The sequence below is a fragment of the Arachis stenosperma genome, chromosome 9 (assembly GCF_014773155.1).
Source record: "Arachis stenosperma cultivar V10309 chromosome 9, arast.V10309.gnm1.PFL2, whole genome shotgun sequence".
Lineage (NCBI taxonomy): Eukaryota > Viridiplantae > Streptophyta > Magnoliopsida > Fabales > Fabaceae > Arachis > Arachis stenosperma.
In genome coordinates, this window is record NC_080385.1 from 6,854,153 (window position 1) to 6,871,858 (window position 17,706).

The window sequence follows — 17,706 nt, forward strand, 5'->3', positions numbered from 1 at the left end:
TACATTACTTTAAATGTAAAATTATAAAAAAATTAATTTATTTAGAATGAAAGTGTAAAATTATTAAAAAAATTATAAGTAATGTGATTAAATAATGAAAGTAAAATTACATTATTTAGAATGAAAGTGTAAAATTTATTTATTTATAAAAAAATTACATTACTTTAAGAATAAAATTATAACAAAATTAATTTATTTAAAATAAAAGTAATGTGATTAACTGTAATTTAAAAAACGATTGAATATTATGTACAGTAAAAATTAATATTATTGAAGGATAAAATTAAAATTTATTTCTATGTATCGTTTTTGTCCCCAACGTTTTAAAATTGTCTCAATTTTGTCCCGCCGTTAATTCTATTAACGGATCCCTAACGGCAGGACAACATTGAGTCAATTTTGAAACGTTAGGGACTTAAATAGGACGATTGAAATGTTAGGGACAACTTTGGGACTTACCCCAAACGTTAGGGACAAAAACGATACTTTACTCTTTTTTTAATAAAAGAACATTTGTTCATTTGATTTATCAGTTTATCTGGTGATTCCTGATTCGTATACCATGTACCAAAGTTCAATTATTAACATGAGTATTTACAAAAATAATTTAGATTATTTTTACATCTCTACAATTACTAAACCTACCGAATTAGTGAATTACACGAATTAGAAAAAAATCTTTTAAAATAACATGAATATGAAATAATTCTTTGCCTTATAAAGTAAACATCTGAAATAGAATGATCTTAACTAAATTATTAAACATTTATTTATCTTAATTACATTTTTAGTAATGTAATACGGAATTATTTAAATAAGCACGACAATATGTAAAATATAATATTTTAAAAAACAACAAAATGAAGTATTGTAGATTAATATTAGATTGGATTTAATATTCAATAGTGTTAAGATAGAAAGAAAACATTCAATATTAAAATTGCAAATCAAGACATAACTGTAGTATAATCAACATATCGTGTATCTTACAATATTGTGATCACTTGATCAAGGTGGGACAATAAAACCTTAAAAAGTAGATACACACCGTCGCCTGAATAAGAATTGATCAAAGCAACTATATAACTTCTTAAAAAATATTATTTGTACACTAAAATTAATTATTAAAATCAGTCACTATATATTTGTATATAAATATTTGAGTTGTTTAATTCATTTTCAATGTAAATTTTGTATTCTAACATATATTTTATACTAATAGCTAATTTTAATAGTTTATTTTACTATACACGTAGCATAGTCTAACTCCTAAAGTTATATCGTAGGGGAGGTCAAAATTACTTTGCAACTTTCAATATGCAAGAATGCAGGGATTGGCGGCTTGAGGGTTTGGTCCTTGTGATTGTTCCAAGTGGGGATGCTTGAGACTGATGATGAGACAGGTTAGCATTTTGCTGAACCTAACTCACTTCCTCGTCATTGATGTACATCTCACGACATTTTGGATCTTATGTATAGTCCAAACTGGTTTGGTGATTAGATGTTTACGAAAATCTTCGATCATTAGACCATTTGTCAAGCAGAGAGATGGAGTCCATGAGGCCATCAATCTTGAGACATGCGCCATTAAACTTGTCGGGGTACTTTCTTGTAAATTCATCACTACCTTGCGCCATTAATAGTGTTTAGCCTTCACAATTTGTGTCTGTGAATTGGGCAAGGAATTTTTGGGATATGTCAACAAAAGAGTAGAACCACTTGATGGATGGTCCTGCCAAAGTAATCTGGAAAGCACACCGACTGACGACATCTACAGCGCTCTGAAGGTTCATCCTAGCCTCAAAGGCAGTAATATTTTCTTGATAATCATTGGTTCCGTTGTAGCACATCCATATGTTTGACAAAATTTTTCAGCAAACTTGGAAATTTCTCATTTATGATTTATTCCTAATGGATCTTAGAAGTTCATATACGAAGATAATGTGACAATGGTTGATCGCAAATTGGATTGCAAAACTTGGCATGATATTGAAAGGCGCTGCAGAGGCTTAGCCCAGTCAGTATAAATCCGTAGTTATATAAGGTTGCACATGGGATATCTGCATCATCACATTATGCAGTTGGGCGAAGTACGTAACTAAAATTCACCTTTAATGTCTAATATTTCCTTTTCCTTCTGTGTTACTATTAACAAGCATCATGACAATTGGAGAAAATTGTCCAAAATTATGACACTCAACATTAATAGCTGTAAAAGTTTAATAAAAACTTTAAAAGTAATCTAGATTCTCGAGTTGGTTAACTCAAGGTTGCTAAACTTCGGGTTAATCGAACAGTAATAGATATTATAAGAATAACTTTTGAAAGTAAAATGTCTATATAACAAAAACGAAATATAAAAGTTCTACAAAAACGATTAACTTTTGAATAGAAATTCAGCGACTGATCTCATATTTGGGCAGATAACATAAGAGAACGTCAGCCAAACATGTGGGGAAGTGGTCTCACGGCCATAAATGCATCCACCATCTGAAAGAAATTACAGAACCCAAAATACATGACAAAATTGAGTTTTGCACTATATGAATAATAACAAACAAACAAATGTTTATAGAGCAAGGACACTTCGTCCTTAATCTTCAACAGTCTCATCAGACTAGACAACAATTCAACAAAGAAATTACTAACCGAAAAACATAATCTGGCAGACTTTAAAGAAGGTGAAATCTGATAACTCAGAAATTCAAGTTATTTATGCTTTATTTGATACATTAACATCCTGTTTTGTCATAGTTTTCATTTGGTTAGGCATTGGATCCATAACCTCATACTAGCTGACTAGCTGTAAAGTTGCCATCAATCCTGTAGAAGTGTTCTATCAACTTCTGAAATACCTTATGAATTTTTTGAAAGGAAAAGTATATGGTACCAATATACTATCTGCCAACTTATTGTCAATAATAATTAATTATTATATTTTAATTACAATTAGCATTGACACATCCACAAAGACACTTTGATTAGACACAGCCATAAAAAGACATTTCCATTAGACACATCCACAAAGACACTTCCATTAAACACAATCATAAACAAGAGTTGGCAGAAGTTGGTAGAATCCTTGTTAGTTACGTAGCGGGATTGTTTTTGAAATTGATCGATTTGGATACCAAACTAGCTTGGGTGAAGCTTACTCAACGAGTAAAACTCGTGGAAAAGTTGAAGCATGGAACACAGCTCCACTTGGATTGCAGCGTGTGAAGTGCCCTACAGCCCACAATAATGCAGTAGCACCCAACACCTAAACCAATATAAGAACTCTAGACAAACTTGATGTTCATAAAGAACAGGCATGAAGATCCTTTGACTAGTTTGTTTAAACCCATTCAAGAACTTAGACAAAATTGATGTTCACAAAGAGCAGGGCTTGAAGATCCTTTCACTAGTTCGTTTAAAGGCATCCAAGAACTCTAGACAAACTTGATGATAAATGGCAGGCTTCAAGATCCTTTGACTAGTTAATTTAAACTCATTCTTGTTTTCCTTTTGGATTATGATGTTTACTGGACTAGACTTTGCTTTTTAATTTACCGGGTTTGTTAAATCCCCCATAGGAGATTCTTCGGATACCATTCCTAACTTGATCTTTGTGTTTAAAAAGTGAAATTTGGTTCCATTTGTTCACTTCTCTTTACGAAGATGACATTCATCTCATAACTCAATTACTTGAATAATCTATGCACATGCAGTGTTCCAACATAATGTAATCAACCATTGAGATTTCAATTTAGTTGCCCCATGTATTCTTTTGTCCTATTTTTTCAGCATGAGCACATCTTTGCCAATATTTAATAGTGAAGAATGCAAACCTCATCCGTCACGGCAGCACGAGCCCTACGATGTCTCTCTACGAGTTCAGTCAAAACTTGAATTAGGCGCTGCTTCACCTCACCAGTAAGCATTCGTCCAGCCCCATACTCCTATGAGAGGAAAACTTGTCAGAGTAGAACTCATATTTTGCTGCTCATAAAAACCAATTTAGGAGTTGTTTGTCTTGTGAGTTTGGAAGTGGAGGGCTTGTAGTGTAAAATTTACATTACAAACCTTCCCTTACTCTCCTCTCCCCTCCAAAACCCAAAACAATCCCTTAGGAAAAGGAATAGAAATCTGACCTTCTTTATGTGTTCAAGTTCTGCATCATCTTCTAGGAAAAATGAAAGGTATTTGACTGGTATATCTACCTGAATAATTTAACATGTCAAGATTATTGATCTACAATTAGAAGAAAAGAGCAACACAGATAAGAGAAGGAATTAATTGTACGGAAAAGGGAGAACGGAAGGGGTCTTTAAGCCCTTGTCTGAACAATGTTATGTCCACAAATTGACAGGTGACCAGCATATTAATCATCAGAAGAAAGCAATCAGAACTTCATTACCTCAAGATTCGCCCCTAATTGCCTATGTTTCTCTACAGAATCTTGACCACCAGAGAATGCATGCTTGTTTACCTGCAAAGAGTCACAAATACACAGTTTGTAGTGAAGGTAAGCAACCAGAAAACAAAACAGGGTCAGGGGGAGGGGAATTTGATGCTTAAGATAGACAAAAACAGAAGCACTGTAGGACGAGGGGACTAATATTAAACTTCCTAATCATCTAGTGACCTGCAGCAAGATTTACCGGAAGGGAATTTAGTGACTGATATGGTGACTGTGTTAAACTTTCTAATCATCAAGTGAGCCGCAGCAAGATTCGCCGAAGGGGAATTAGTGATTGATATGGTGACTGGTAATGAGTCGAAATGAATACAATTAAAGGAAATGAAACAGAACCTCTTAATATCTTGCATATACACAACACAGGATACAAACTCAAGATTCTTCATCAAACAAGCAATTCAAAGAATAAACACTACAACAGTTAAATCTAGACAATAGAGTAGTGCAGAAAACATAAAGAGAGTATCTTAGGACCAAACCTTGTTCTTTATGTCTTTTGCTGAATCAGTCACATATATTGCGGAGTTGGGGTCACTGGCAGACATTTTTCCTGTTTCCCCCTGCAAGCATTCAACTCTAATAAAGCTAAGGACAACCACGCAAAAAAGCAATCGCATAGAAGAGTTTTCTTAGAGTAAAAATTTCAAGGCCTACAAAAGATGATGATATGTTCCAATAAGAGTTCATGAAATTCTCACCAATAGAAAACATAGATCAATAAGAGGTCTTTGTTTTGCTTATGCTGGATGGTATAGCAATCTTACATTCAAGTGTAGTTGCATTCACTTTTCCTATTGCTTTGATATTTTCATATAAAAAAGTTTCAAATAAACATACTCAGGCATTCTGGCCTTTCTGGAATGCAGGCATTCCCACAAATACAATGAAAAGCAAGTTCAGGATTAAGGACCAGAATTTGGAATCCCACAGTGCCTTCCATATTCAGGATAACTGAAAATGATGTTGATCGATGGTTGGTAAATAAAACCGTGAACTGAAGAAAATGCTGTAAATTGATGAAAAAAAGACCATAACAGAATGGATTAGCCTGAGCCCTGAGATACAAGAAAACAAGAAAAGAAAGCAGTCCCAGAGCAGTTAGAGGAGCTCAGCACCAGCCAAGTCTTTCCCAGTATTTTCCTACCTCTTCCCTAATGCTTTAGTAATAATACTCTCATTAGAGAACCTTCCCATATCTTAGTATAGACCCCTCGTCCTCCCCTTTAAAATTCCTTGCCATTTTACATATGTTGTCCTCACAGTACAATCACTCAACTTGTTGAGCTCAATCTCAGTCAACTCCTCCTCTTCACTTCATTATCCATTATCATCCATAACTCTGCATTCGCTGAAGTCAGAACTAATTAAGTTCAGTATCACTGTTGTTTCCTGGCAAAGTCTGACCATCATAGCACAAGGAAGTCACGACTCCCTCTTTCGTGTTTCCTGATTCTTAGGAAGTGGGAATGTTGAATACAGGGACAAATGGAGATTAGCAGCAACTCCACGTCATTAGCAGACATGACTCACGTTCATGGGAAAATAACGCAAAATCACATTTAAAAGAAAATTGCACAAATACACAAAAATGCAAAATTTCAGTTGTGCTTGATCAATTCAATAAAGTAGCATTATTTTGCAGCATAACAATACCTGTAGCGCAGGGAAGAATAATGATTCAATCAAGGCTGGCTTGTGATATCCTAATTTAGGAGCAACATCTCTCGTCATTCTAAAATAAGGATCCTGAATGTTTCATAAAGAATAGCTGTTACAAAAGATGGGTAACATTAAAATGCACATGCAAGCTAGTGAGTGAGACCCCATGATACCAGGAACAAGAACCTGGTGTTCACCGAGAAAGTTTTATGACATGATGGCAAAATTATTAGGTCATTCTAAGAAAATAATTATTCAAGATAGATTCATAATATTAGCTACTTATTTAAGTAGTAGTATTAAAAATGCAAAGGGCATAACAAAACTCTACGAGCTAATATAATTTATCCCTTCTCTGCTTTGCAAAATGTTTTTGCAGGATGAGTAATCATATCTCCTAAAGTATTCACTTGTCCGAGATAAAATAATACGAAAAGCAAATGAAGTTAACTGAATCTAAATAAGGACTATGATTGTCAGAAGGCTTTATTGACCGGTATAATTTATCTTCTTTACCTAATTCATCCATCTTAGGGTTCTTAATCTGCTCAAAATTCCATTCTTTCTTGGAATTCCACTCGTCTTATGGTAGGAAGTTTTGATGGTTGAGTCTTCTGGCTTTCCTCACTGGTAATCTAAAGCTCTCTAAGGTCATGTCCATTGTCCAGATAGCATAAATACAAACCATATGTTGCAGACTTTAGGTCTAAAAATCCCTGATTCTCCAGATATCAGTGTTATGTGAATTCCCTCTAGTTGTACCCTTGTTCAATACTACTTTTCGCTCAATCAAATATTTTTTTTTTTCTCAAACCACAAAAAAAAAAAGTAACTGCCGGAAGCCAAACGAATCCCTCTGTTTTTTCCCCAATCTCCATACTAGTTAATTTTCAAATTAAATTAACATGTGAATTCACCTATCCACACAAATTAAATAAAAGGGCTTATATATATATATATATAAACATGAGAATTTGCACACAAAGGGCATCAAGAATAGTGAACCTGATCAATTGCGCATGGAATTAAACAACGGAGATTCTCCTTGCCAGAAAATAGGTGAGGAAATGAACTGGGGAATGATGGAACTGCCTGAAAAACAGATGAAGCAATTCAATCATTTTCAAGTAAAAACTTTATGTTTGCATGATAATTGAATGAAAAAGAACAGAAAAAGCAACTGACCATAAATTACAATGAAGTTACACTAGAATATAACTTGTAAAAGTACAAAAATTTCACAACTACTGTGTATAAATTCATATTTTGTCCGTTCTAGATATAGATCTATTTCATGTCCATAAATTTATGTTACTCAACATTTGGTTTATGCTCTTCTAATGTTCATTCAAATGACATGAAATATAATGTCTAAAAATAGTAATTAAGTAATTATTTACCTTTCCATGTGAGTTGTCAATAAGAAACTCAAAATGCTCGGAATGACTTAGCAATAGCTGAATTGTTCAAGCATTTTGTACAAATTTATATGATGGTGTGAACTGTGAACCACGTATTACTGAAATGAAACCGTAACCCCTATAATATTATAAACATACACTCAATGCTTGTGAACAATTTTAATTTCTTATTTACATATAGTTTAATAACTCTGCTTATGTTACATAGTTTGTCCCAAGCACAAATAAAAAAGAAGGTTGTGTTAGGCCTTCAAATAGGACATTTACATATAATTTAATTGTCAAATAGGACAATCAAAACCCCGATATTGGAGGCGAAATGCTAAAAATGCACAAACTCTAAATGATGAGATCCTTTCATGGTAAGCAAATTATTTAGTAGTCAACGAATTGATTCTGCTAAATCAATTTAGGGATCAGACATATCATTATTATTATTATTATTATTATGTATAAGTTAAAAATTAAAGTTAAATATTAGGAAACCAACTCTAATAGCTAAAGCTACAGCAACAGAAAAAACATAATAAATAAATGTGAAATATAAAATGGGCCACATACAACAGAGCAAATAACTAGACTATACCTGCACAGGTGGAAAGCTAACTTTTCCAATATGATCTTCCCCAGTGAAACCAAAAATGCCAACAGCCTGGTTATACGTCACACGCTTTGCAACCTCTACCATGTTCTTGTAGAAGGCACTGGAAAGGGAAATTATAGTATATACAGTTATACACATACTAACTGGTATTGTTGAAGTAGAAAACATGAAATTCTTATTTTTCAGTTCCAACATCAAATTTGCTCTTAGAAGGTAGCATTCAGTCTCCAGGTCAAATTCAGCTCCTCATTTACATCAAACTCGTAATGCCATAAACATTAATCAGACAGGAAGTTCCTTAAGTATAAGAAAGCACACTTGAAAATTCTGTTTTCAAGAAAATCTTGCATTTATAAAACTCACTCACCCACCAACATAATTGAAATCAGCAAAGATGAATGTCTTTGAAATGTCAAAACCACAAGCAATGATGTCCTTTGCGTTCTCCCTTGCAAGTCTCTGGCACTCCTCAACAGTAAGGTTTTTCCACAAGAACTTCTCATCATCAGTAAGTTGTATAACCAGAGGAACCTTGAAAACATCTTGCAAATACCTACATGTCGTTTTCCACTAAGTCAACAAACACCCATCACCAACTAAAATAATTGACTCATCTTCACTCTCATTGCATATAATTCCAAGTACACAAATTTTATTCCCTTTCACTATAAAACACTTCTATCATATAATTTATGGATCTTCAAGTAATAAAATAAGATGACTCTATGATGACAAATAAATTCTTAGTGTGTGCTCCCAAGGGAGGGCCCTTAGTTATGTATCATTCAATGTGCATTGAACCACATAAGCTATAAAAAAACATATTGCAAAACTTCCATTCCCATGAAAGATACAATTCTAACATAAAAATAAACTACTTTGATGCCCATTAAAGATTAGTTTAGTTCCACAAAAATATCCAAGTCAAACTAACAGAATCTTTTCAAATAACAATGATTTCAAATGCACCTTACTTGGTGAACATGAAGGGAATCAAATGCCCCAAATGCAAAGCTTCGGAGGACGGTCCTCTCCCAGTATACAAGTAAAAGTTATCGCCTCTTTCATACGCATCCAAAATCTCAGCAAAATCACTGCCAAAAATTAGAAAAGTTTGAAACAAACACGATGAAAACACAAAACACGACATCATATTCAATTGCTCATCTCATCACCGAGACAAAATGACAGAACGAGTACCGGTGAGCAAAGAAGACGCCGCGGCGGAGGAAGACGTGCGCGGGACAAGAAGTGAGGTGCTCAACGCGCTGGATGAGCGCGTGGTCGAGCCTCTGGCAACCGAAGCGGTCAATGAGCTTATCGTAGTCAATCTTGCCGCCGTCTTTGGCTGAAACCTCCCATGGATTCACCACTTGACCATCATCTTCCTCATGTATGGCAGTCGTCGTCGTGGTCTCTATTTGTTCTGCCGCTGCCGGTGGTGGTGCCATTTCTCGGTTGTTCCTTGGGTCGGGAGAAGTTGCCGGCGGCAGTGATTGATCGGTGCCGGCAAGAGAGAGCTAGTAAGTGCTCCGCTTATCTGGTGGAGAAATGTAGCTGTCACCGGCAATAAGGATGGGCGTCAGGGCGTGGCTTGTTGGAGGCAGGAGGTGCTGCAACTGGGAGTGGTAAAGGACTGAGGAGAAGGAGGAGATGGATTTTAGGGTCAGGGGATTTGGGAAATGCCGTTTTGTAGTTCAATGCCGAAATTATTATTTTCTTATGTAATTATTCAAGCTTTAATTGCAGAAGTACAAATAATTTTTTAAGTAAATTCGAATATGAAGTGATCCAAAGTTATTTGTGCTTGTTTGAAGGCTATTAAAGGTTGATTTGGATTGGAAAAAGTTTTTTTTTAATAAAATATTTTTATTCAATTTAAAATTTATTTGATTACATTCTTTAAAAAAATATTTCTATTAAAAAATAAATTTTTTTAAATTAATAATACGTTATTTTTTTAAAAAAATAAATAATATTTTTAATACTTGAAATTTTAAAAAATATATATTTAAATATAAAATAATTTTTATTTGTTAAAGAAATATTTTTTAAAAAAATAAGTATTTTTTAAAAGTTAATTCAAATTGAAAAAAATTTTGTTTTTTATTGAATTTTTTAGTGTATTTAGTAAATTTTAGTAATAAAAAAATACTAAAAGATAAAAAAATATTTTTTTAAAAATTATAATTTATAATTTTTTTAAAAAATTAATTAAAAAAATATTTTTATATAATAAATAAATAAATACTTTTATCTTATTATATTTAAATATAATTAATAAATAAAAAAATTTTATATGAAATAGTTAAATATAAAATTATTTTTTATTTTGAAAGTTTTGAGCTAATAGCAATTTTTGGTAAAATTATAATTTTAAAATAATATTACTTGTACAAATTTTTTGTAACTAAGTTTAACTAAATTAGTATAGAAATTAGCTAAAAAAAGTGTACATATATATCAACTCTTTCTCTTCGTACATTTTGCATCACACACAAAATTTTACACATAACAAACCTATCAATGTAGTATAAATATTATGTATAGCACACATATTTTTGCACATAATGCACAAATCTTTATACATAACACAAATTTTTGTTGTGAATATATTTTGTTAGTTTGGTGAGTCAATATTTTAGAAATGTAATCTTCTAAAAAATTATATCTTATACATAAAAAATTTTTATGTTATGTAACAAAATTTTTGTATTATTTACACAAATTTATGTGTTATGCATATTTTATTGGTTGGTTGTTAATATTTTAGGCATGTGATCCTTACAAAATTTGTTATATATATTTGTTCATACCCTGGCCCAATGTTAAGGGCCCAGGTCCCACTAAAAGGTCCAATCCAATAGGTTAAGCCTTTCTAAGCACCGACCTTCAACAAAAGAAGTCGGTGTTCACTACGACTTGCCTTAAAGAAGTCGGACTTGAGATTAGCTGGCAGATAAGCACTCATTCAAATGAGTAACCGCCCCTAAAATCTCTCTAACCGCTTCACAAAGCCATATCTTAACCTCCCTAAGATAATGGGACGGTTAATATCCTAAAGATACGGCACTACTCCAACGGTGGTTATTGGCTCACCACTATAAGTACACTGACACGGCTCAGGTATCTCTAAGCCCAATACTCTTTAGACCTGCTCACACCCTTGCTAACTTAGGCATCGGAGTGTCTTTGCAGGTACCACCCCCCATTCATTCACGCATACACGTCGGAAGGAGGTTCCAGCGTGCCAACCAGCTCGGAGACTACCATCCTTAGGCAATTGGGCTAACTAGCGCCGTCCATTCAATCCATCTCCGGTTACCCACCGTAACATTGGCGCCGTTGCCGGGGACCCGAGAGATCACCCATTAATGGCGGATAGATTCCACGAAGAAGTCCATGCGGAAACAGATTCCGAAGAAGAGAATCTGAACGCAGGTAATAACAATGTGGACTTAACCCTCCACCAAAAAGTTAACGATCAGCATAGAGAGGGCACCTCCAGGGTAAAAAACCCGAAGGCAAACCCCTCAGACGAGCGAGAATCAGAAAAAGGCGGACCATCCCACATAACTGAGCTAATAGGGTTAGTCCACAGCCGTCTGGAGCAGTTAGAACAAGAGCGGGGGAAACAAAGGGAAACAGAGAAGTACTTAAAAGAGGAGATGGAACGGCGAAAAGAGTTAGAAAGGAAACTCTCAAAGCTGGAATCCTCCCTCAAGAGTCACAATTCCCGCGACGACCAAGAAGAGTCACTCTTAGGTGAAGAAGATCCTTTCAGCGAGGACATAATGAGGGCAAAAGTTCCGAGAAACTTCAAAAGCCCCGATATGGACCTCTACGATGGAACTACGGATCCCAAACACCACCTAAGCAACTTTAAAAGTCGGATGTACTTAGCTGATGCTTCCGACGCTACTCGATGCAAGGCTTTTCCGACCACCTTATCGAAAGCAGCGATGAAGTGGTTCGACAGCCTTCCCCCAAGATCGATCACCAGTTTTGAAGACCTCTCAAGGAAGTTTTTGATGAGGTTCTCAATTCAAAAAGACAAGGTGAAACATGCACCGAGCCTCCTGGGAGTAAAACAGGAGGTCGGAGAATCTTTACGAGCATATATGGAAAGATTCAACAAAGCATGTTTGGAGATCCAGGACCTACCCACAGAGGCAGTCATAATGGGGCTAGTCAATGGGCTCAGAGAAGGTCCCTTCTCACAGTCCATATCTAAAAGACACCCCGTTTCTCTAAGTGATGTACAAGAGAGAGCTGAAAAGTACATCAACATGGAGGAAAACGCTAAACTGAGAGACTTGAGCGGACGACCTGGGCTCCCTCCCTCAACAAAAGAGAGGGAAAGGGAGACCAAGAAAAGAGAAGAGCTCAGTCTCGAAAGGCCAAGAAAATATCACTCTTATACTCCCCTGAAAGTTTCTATAGTGGATGTATACAGAGAGATTTGCAATACTGAAAGACTGCCACCCCCTAGACCCATTAAAAATAAAAAAGGGGGAAGCCGCAGCGACTACTGCGAGTACCATAAAATATATGGTCACTCCACTAACGACTGTTACGACCTTAAGAATGTGATAGAAAAGCTGGTTAGAGAAGGTCGGCTTGATAGATATCTCATAGAAAGGTCGGACGGCCACGGAAAGAGAAAGCGAGATGATATGGACAGAAGAGACCCACCACCGCAGACCCCAGAGAGACATATCCATATGATCTCAGGAGGATTTGCGGGAGGGGGACTCACCAAATCTTCTCGCAAAAGACATCTCAAGAGAGTCTACCAGGTCGGGGAAGAGTCACCCGACCTTCCTACCATTTCATTCACAAAAGAAGATGGGCAAGGAATAATCCCTAGACACGATGATCCAGTGGTAATAACTATGATCCTAGCAAATGCCCATCTCCATAGAACCCTAGTAGACCAAGGAAGCTCGGCGGACATTCTCTTCAAGCCTGCTTTCGACAAACTAGGGTTAGATGAGAAAGAATTAAGAGCCTACCCTGACACCCTATATGGATTAGGGGACACGCCAATAAAACCACTAGGATTTTTACCCCTTCACACCACTTTTGGAAAAGGGGAAAAATCAAAAACTCTGAGTATAGACTTCATAGTCATCAATGTGGGGTCAGCTTATAATGCTCTAATCGGCAGAGCCACCCTCAATCGACTCGGAGCAGTGGTATCTACCCCTCACCTCTGCATGAAATTCCCGACCTCAGCGGGAATAGCAACGGTAAGGGGAGATCAAAAGCTAGCAAGAAAGTGTTACAATGAAAGCCTAAACCTAAGAGGAAAGGGCAGAGAAGTTAACACAATAGAACTCGGCGGTGCAAAGGCCAGAGAAGAGCTGCGACCACAACCGGGAGGAAAAACCGAGGAGATACAGGTTGGTGAAGAGGAAGGGAAAAACACTCACATAGGAGCCAACCTAGGGAAAACTCTAAAACAAGGGTTGACTAAGCTCCTAAGAGATAATTCCGATCTCTTCGCCTGGAAGGCCTCCGACATGCCAGGGATTGACCCCGAGCTCATGTCCCACAAGCTCTCGGTTTATCCAGGATCCCGACCTGTACAGCAAAGAAGACGCAAGCTTGGTCCAGAACGAGCCATAATAGTAGAAGAGCAAGTACAGGCGCTCCTGGAAGCCGGCTTTATTAGAGAGGTCAAGTACCCAACATGGCTAGCCAATGTAGTGCTAGTCAAAAAACAGAACGGTAAATGGAGAATGTGCGTCGACTATACCGACCTAAATAAGGCATGTCCTAAGGACCCTTATCCCCTACCAAGTATTGATACCCTAGTGGACTCCAGCTCGGGGTACCAATACTTATCATTCATGGACGCCTACTCGGGATATAATCAAATTCCGATGTACGGGCCCGACCAGGAAAAAACATCATTCATCACACCCCGAGCCAACTACTGCTACGTGGTCATGCCATTCGGATTAAAGAATGCAGGAGCCACATATCAAAGGTTGATGAACAAAGTGTTTTCCTCCCACTTGGGGACCTTGATGGAAGTATATGTCGACGACATGCTAGTAAAAACCCAGAAAGAGGTCGACCTCTTATCCGACCTCTCACAAGTCTTTGACACCATAAGGCTGCACGGGATGAGACTAAATCCCACAAAGTGCGCCTTCGCGGTGGAGGCAGGAAAATTTTTAGGATTTATGCTAACACAAAGAGGGATCAAAGCCAATCCCGATAAGTGTAGAGCCATCCTAGAGATGAAAAGGCCGACTTGTTTGAGAGAGGTCCAGCAGCTGAATGGCCGACTCGCAGCCCTCTCGAGATTTTTGGCAGGATCAGCACTAAAATCCCTTCCACTGTTCTCCTTATTGAGAAAGGGATGTCAGTTTGAATGGACCCCTGAATGCGAGGAGGCGTTCCAAGAGTTCAAAAAGTTCTTAAGCCAACCTCCTATTCTGACCCGACCTGTATCCGGAAAAGACCTCGTCCTATACTTATCTGTAGCAGACAAGGCTGTCTCATCAGCCCTGATAAGAGAAGATGAGGTCGGACAGCATCCAGTATATTTCATCAGCAAAGTTCTACAAGGCCCTGAACTAAGGTACCACAAACTTGAAAAGTTTGCCTACTCCTTAGTGATAGCCTCACGAAGGCTACGACCTTACTTTCAGGCTCACACAATAAGAGTCCGCACAAACCAACCCATGAAACAAATCCTCCAAAAGACGGATGTTGCAGGGAGAATGGTTCAATGGGCAATAGAGCTCTCCGAATTCGATCTAAAATATGAAACTCGGACAGCAATTAAAGCTCAATGTCTCGCCGACTTCGTAGCGGAATACGCAGGAGACCAAGAGGAAAAGCCGACTACATGGAAACTCTATGTAGACGGATCCTCCAACAAAACGGGAAGCGGCGCAGGCATAATATTGGTAGATGAAAGAGGAACCCAGATTGAGGTTTCTCTAAAATTTGAATTCCCAGCCTCAAACAATCAGGCAGAATTATGAAGCCTTGATTGCTGGGCTAAAATTAGCAGAAGAAGTCGGTGCTACAAAGGTGATGATATACAGCGACTCGCAAGTGGTGACCTCCCAAATAAGTGGAGAGTATCAGGCAAAGGACCCAAATATGAAGAAGTACTTGGAAAAAACTTTGGAACACCTTAGACGCTTTGCAGAAACCGAGGTCAAACACATAACTCGGGATTTAAACAGCAGAGCGGATGCCCTATCCAAGTTAGCAAGTACCAAACCAGGAGGAAACAACAGAAGCCTGATTCAAGAAACCCTCCAAGAACCCTCAGTAGCAAAAACGAAAGATAAGCAAGAGGTACTTGAGGTAGTCGGTTTAAACCTCGGATGGATGAATCCCTTAGTCGAATACTTGAAATTCGACATCCTCCCTAAGGAGGAAAAGGAAGCCAAAAGAATCCGAAGGGAAGCACAGCATTACACTTTGGTGAAAAATGTCCTTTACCGACGAGGGATATCGACACCATTGTTAAAATGCGTACCGACCTCAAGAACCGCCGAGGTGTTGGAGGAAGTACATAACGGGATCTGCGGAAATCATCTCGGGGCAAGGTCACTAGCCAGGAAAGTAATCCGAGCTGGATTCTACTGGCCGACCTTGCAGAAAGATGCCACAGAATTTGTGAAAAAATGTCAACCGTGTCAGATGCATGCAAATTTCCACGTAGCTCCACCAGAAGAGCTCATTAGTATCACTTCTCCATGGCCTTTTGCAAAATGAGGAATGGATTTGTTAGGACCTTTTCCCCAGGCGCCAGGACAAGTCAAATACTTGATCGTGGGAATAGATTACTTCACAAAGTGGATAGAAGCAGAACCATTAGCCACTATCACCGCTCAAAGAAGTCGCAGGTTCCTCTACAAAAATATCATCACAAGATATGGGATACCTTATTCCATTACTACGGATAATGGAACCCAATTCACCGACGCTACCTTCAGAAGCTCAGTAGCCAGTATGAAAATCAAACATCAGTTCACCTCGGTAGATCACCCACAAGCAAATGGACAAGCCGAGGCAGCCAACAAAATCATACTGGCAGGACTAAAAAAGAGATTACAGGAAGCAAAAGGAGCTTGGGCTGAAGAGCTCCCTCAAGTGCTATGGGCCTACAGAACAACACCCCAATCCGCCACGGGAGAAACACCCTTCCGACTAGTCTACGGTGTAGAAGCCATGATTCCAATAGAAATCAATGAGCAAAGCCCAAGGGTAATTCTCCACGACGAGGTCGGAAATATACGGGGACACAAAGAGGAGCTCGACTTGCTCCCGAAGTCCGAGAAGGTGCCCAGATAAGAGAAGCTGCGCTGAAGCAAAGAATGACAACAAGATACAACAAGAAAGTCATTCGAAGAACATTTGCTACAGATGACTTGGTCCTAATCAGAAACGACATTGGAGTCAATAAATCGGGAGAAGGAAAGCTCGCCGCAAATTGGAAGGGACCATACAAAGTCAATGAAGTTTTAGGAAAAGGTTATTATAAAGTAACCGACCTGAACGGCACTGAGCTACCAAGGTCGTGGCATGCTTGTAATATGAAAAGGTACTACAGTTAAAAGCGAACTCTACTCCCTGATGTACTCTTTTCCCAACTTCATGATTTTTTCCCAAAAAGGGTTTTTTCTGGAGAAGGGTTTTTAACGAGGCATCATAGTAGAGACTAAGGGAAAAATAGGCTATCAAGACCCTTAGTAGCAAAAGAAGGTACCCCCCCAATAATAAAGATATTTTTCATTCATAATATCTCTTATAATATCCTCCTTTATTTTTCTAAGCCTTTCTACGAAACGCGCCGACTTAAGCTCGACAAAACGTAAAAATCCCATGAACCGACCTAGATGGTCGTCAGGATAAAACGACGAGGTACAAGTCGGTGTAAAGAGGTTATATGAGTCGATCGTAAAAACTCGGAAACATATCTGACTCATAAGTCGGAACAATATTCCGAGTAGGAAAGCTCGAAAACACACCGATCCATAAATCGGGTGTAGAACCGAGTAGAAAAAAAAAAACGCATCGCAAAAAATAACCTAAGTCATAAAGAACTCGCTAAAACAAAGTTGAGTATAAAGGATAACAAAAAGAGATAAGAAAACCTAGAAAGAAGTTTAAAGGATGTCCCGAAAATCCTTAAACAAAAAGCTCCGAAAAACAAACGAGCCAAAAACAAAGGTTTTTCAAGAAAAAGTCAAGGGGAATTCAGAAAATTAGAAAAGCACACACACACAAGGTAACTCAAACCCTTATCCAAAAAAGGGTATTTATTTTGTTAATCTAAGCCCTTGTTCGAAAAAGGGCACTTGCCAAAAATGTTTCGTTAACGGCCTTAAAAGGCCAAAAGAAATTGTTCAAAGCATCACCAAACAACATATAAATAAGTTTAAAAAAGGGGGGACTCACAGGCCGAGTCCCCATATAGCCATAAAAAAATAATTTACTTCTACAGAGGAATAGACGGATCATCACCAGAGCCAGGAGGAGCGCCATCAGGACCAGGAAGAGAAGCTGAAGAGGAAGTCGGAGGA

The 17,706-nt window shown here is 37.6% G+C and overlaps 1 protein-coding gene across 1 annotated transcript; it reads right to left on the reverse strand.

Moving 5' to 3' along the window:
- Positions 1-2,177: 2,177 nt before the first annotated feature.
- On the reverse strand, positions 2,178-9,836 carry LOC130950668 (tryptophan--tRNA ligase, cytoplasmic). Its single transcript, XM_057879225.1, has 11 exons — positions 9,347-9,836; positions 9,121-9,240; positions 8,514-8,699; positions 8,129-8,246; positions 7,127-7,213; positions 6,116-6,208; positions 4,942-5,022; positions 4,400-4,471; positions 4,134-4,202; positions 3,831-3,941; positions 2,178-2,490 (listed from the first exon to the last, which is right to left on the reverse strand). The coding sequence occupies exons 1-11, from the start codon at positions 9,595-9,597 to the stop codon at positions 2,440-2,442; spliced, it is 1,239 nt and encodes a 412-aa protein (XP_057735208.1). The 5' UTR covers positions 9,598-9,836; the 3' UTR covers positions 2,178-2,439.
- Between the last annotated feature and the right edge of the window lie 7,870 nt (positions 9,837-17,706).

Bases quoted from the DNA above. Each gene is read 5' to 3' on its own strand.
- LOC130950668 (XM_057879225.1), bottom strand. From the start codon at position 9,597: ATGGCACCACCACCGGCAGCGGCAGAACAAATAGAGACCACGACGACG. The intron at 4,472-4,941 runs GTTTGGTCCTAA...GACTCTTTGCAG, and splicing joins CAAAAGACATAAAGAACAAG to GTAAACAAGCATGCATTCTC. The intron at 2,491-3,830 runs GTTTGCATTCTT...AATTTCTTTCAG, and splicing joins GTGCTGCCGTGACGGATGAG to ATGGTGGATGCATTTATGGC.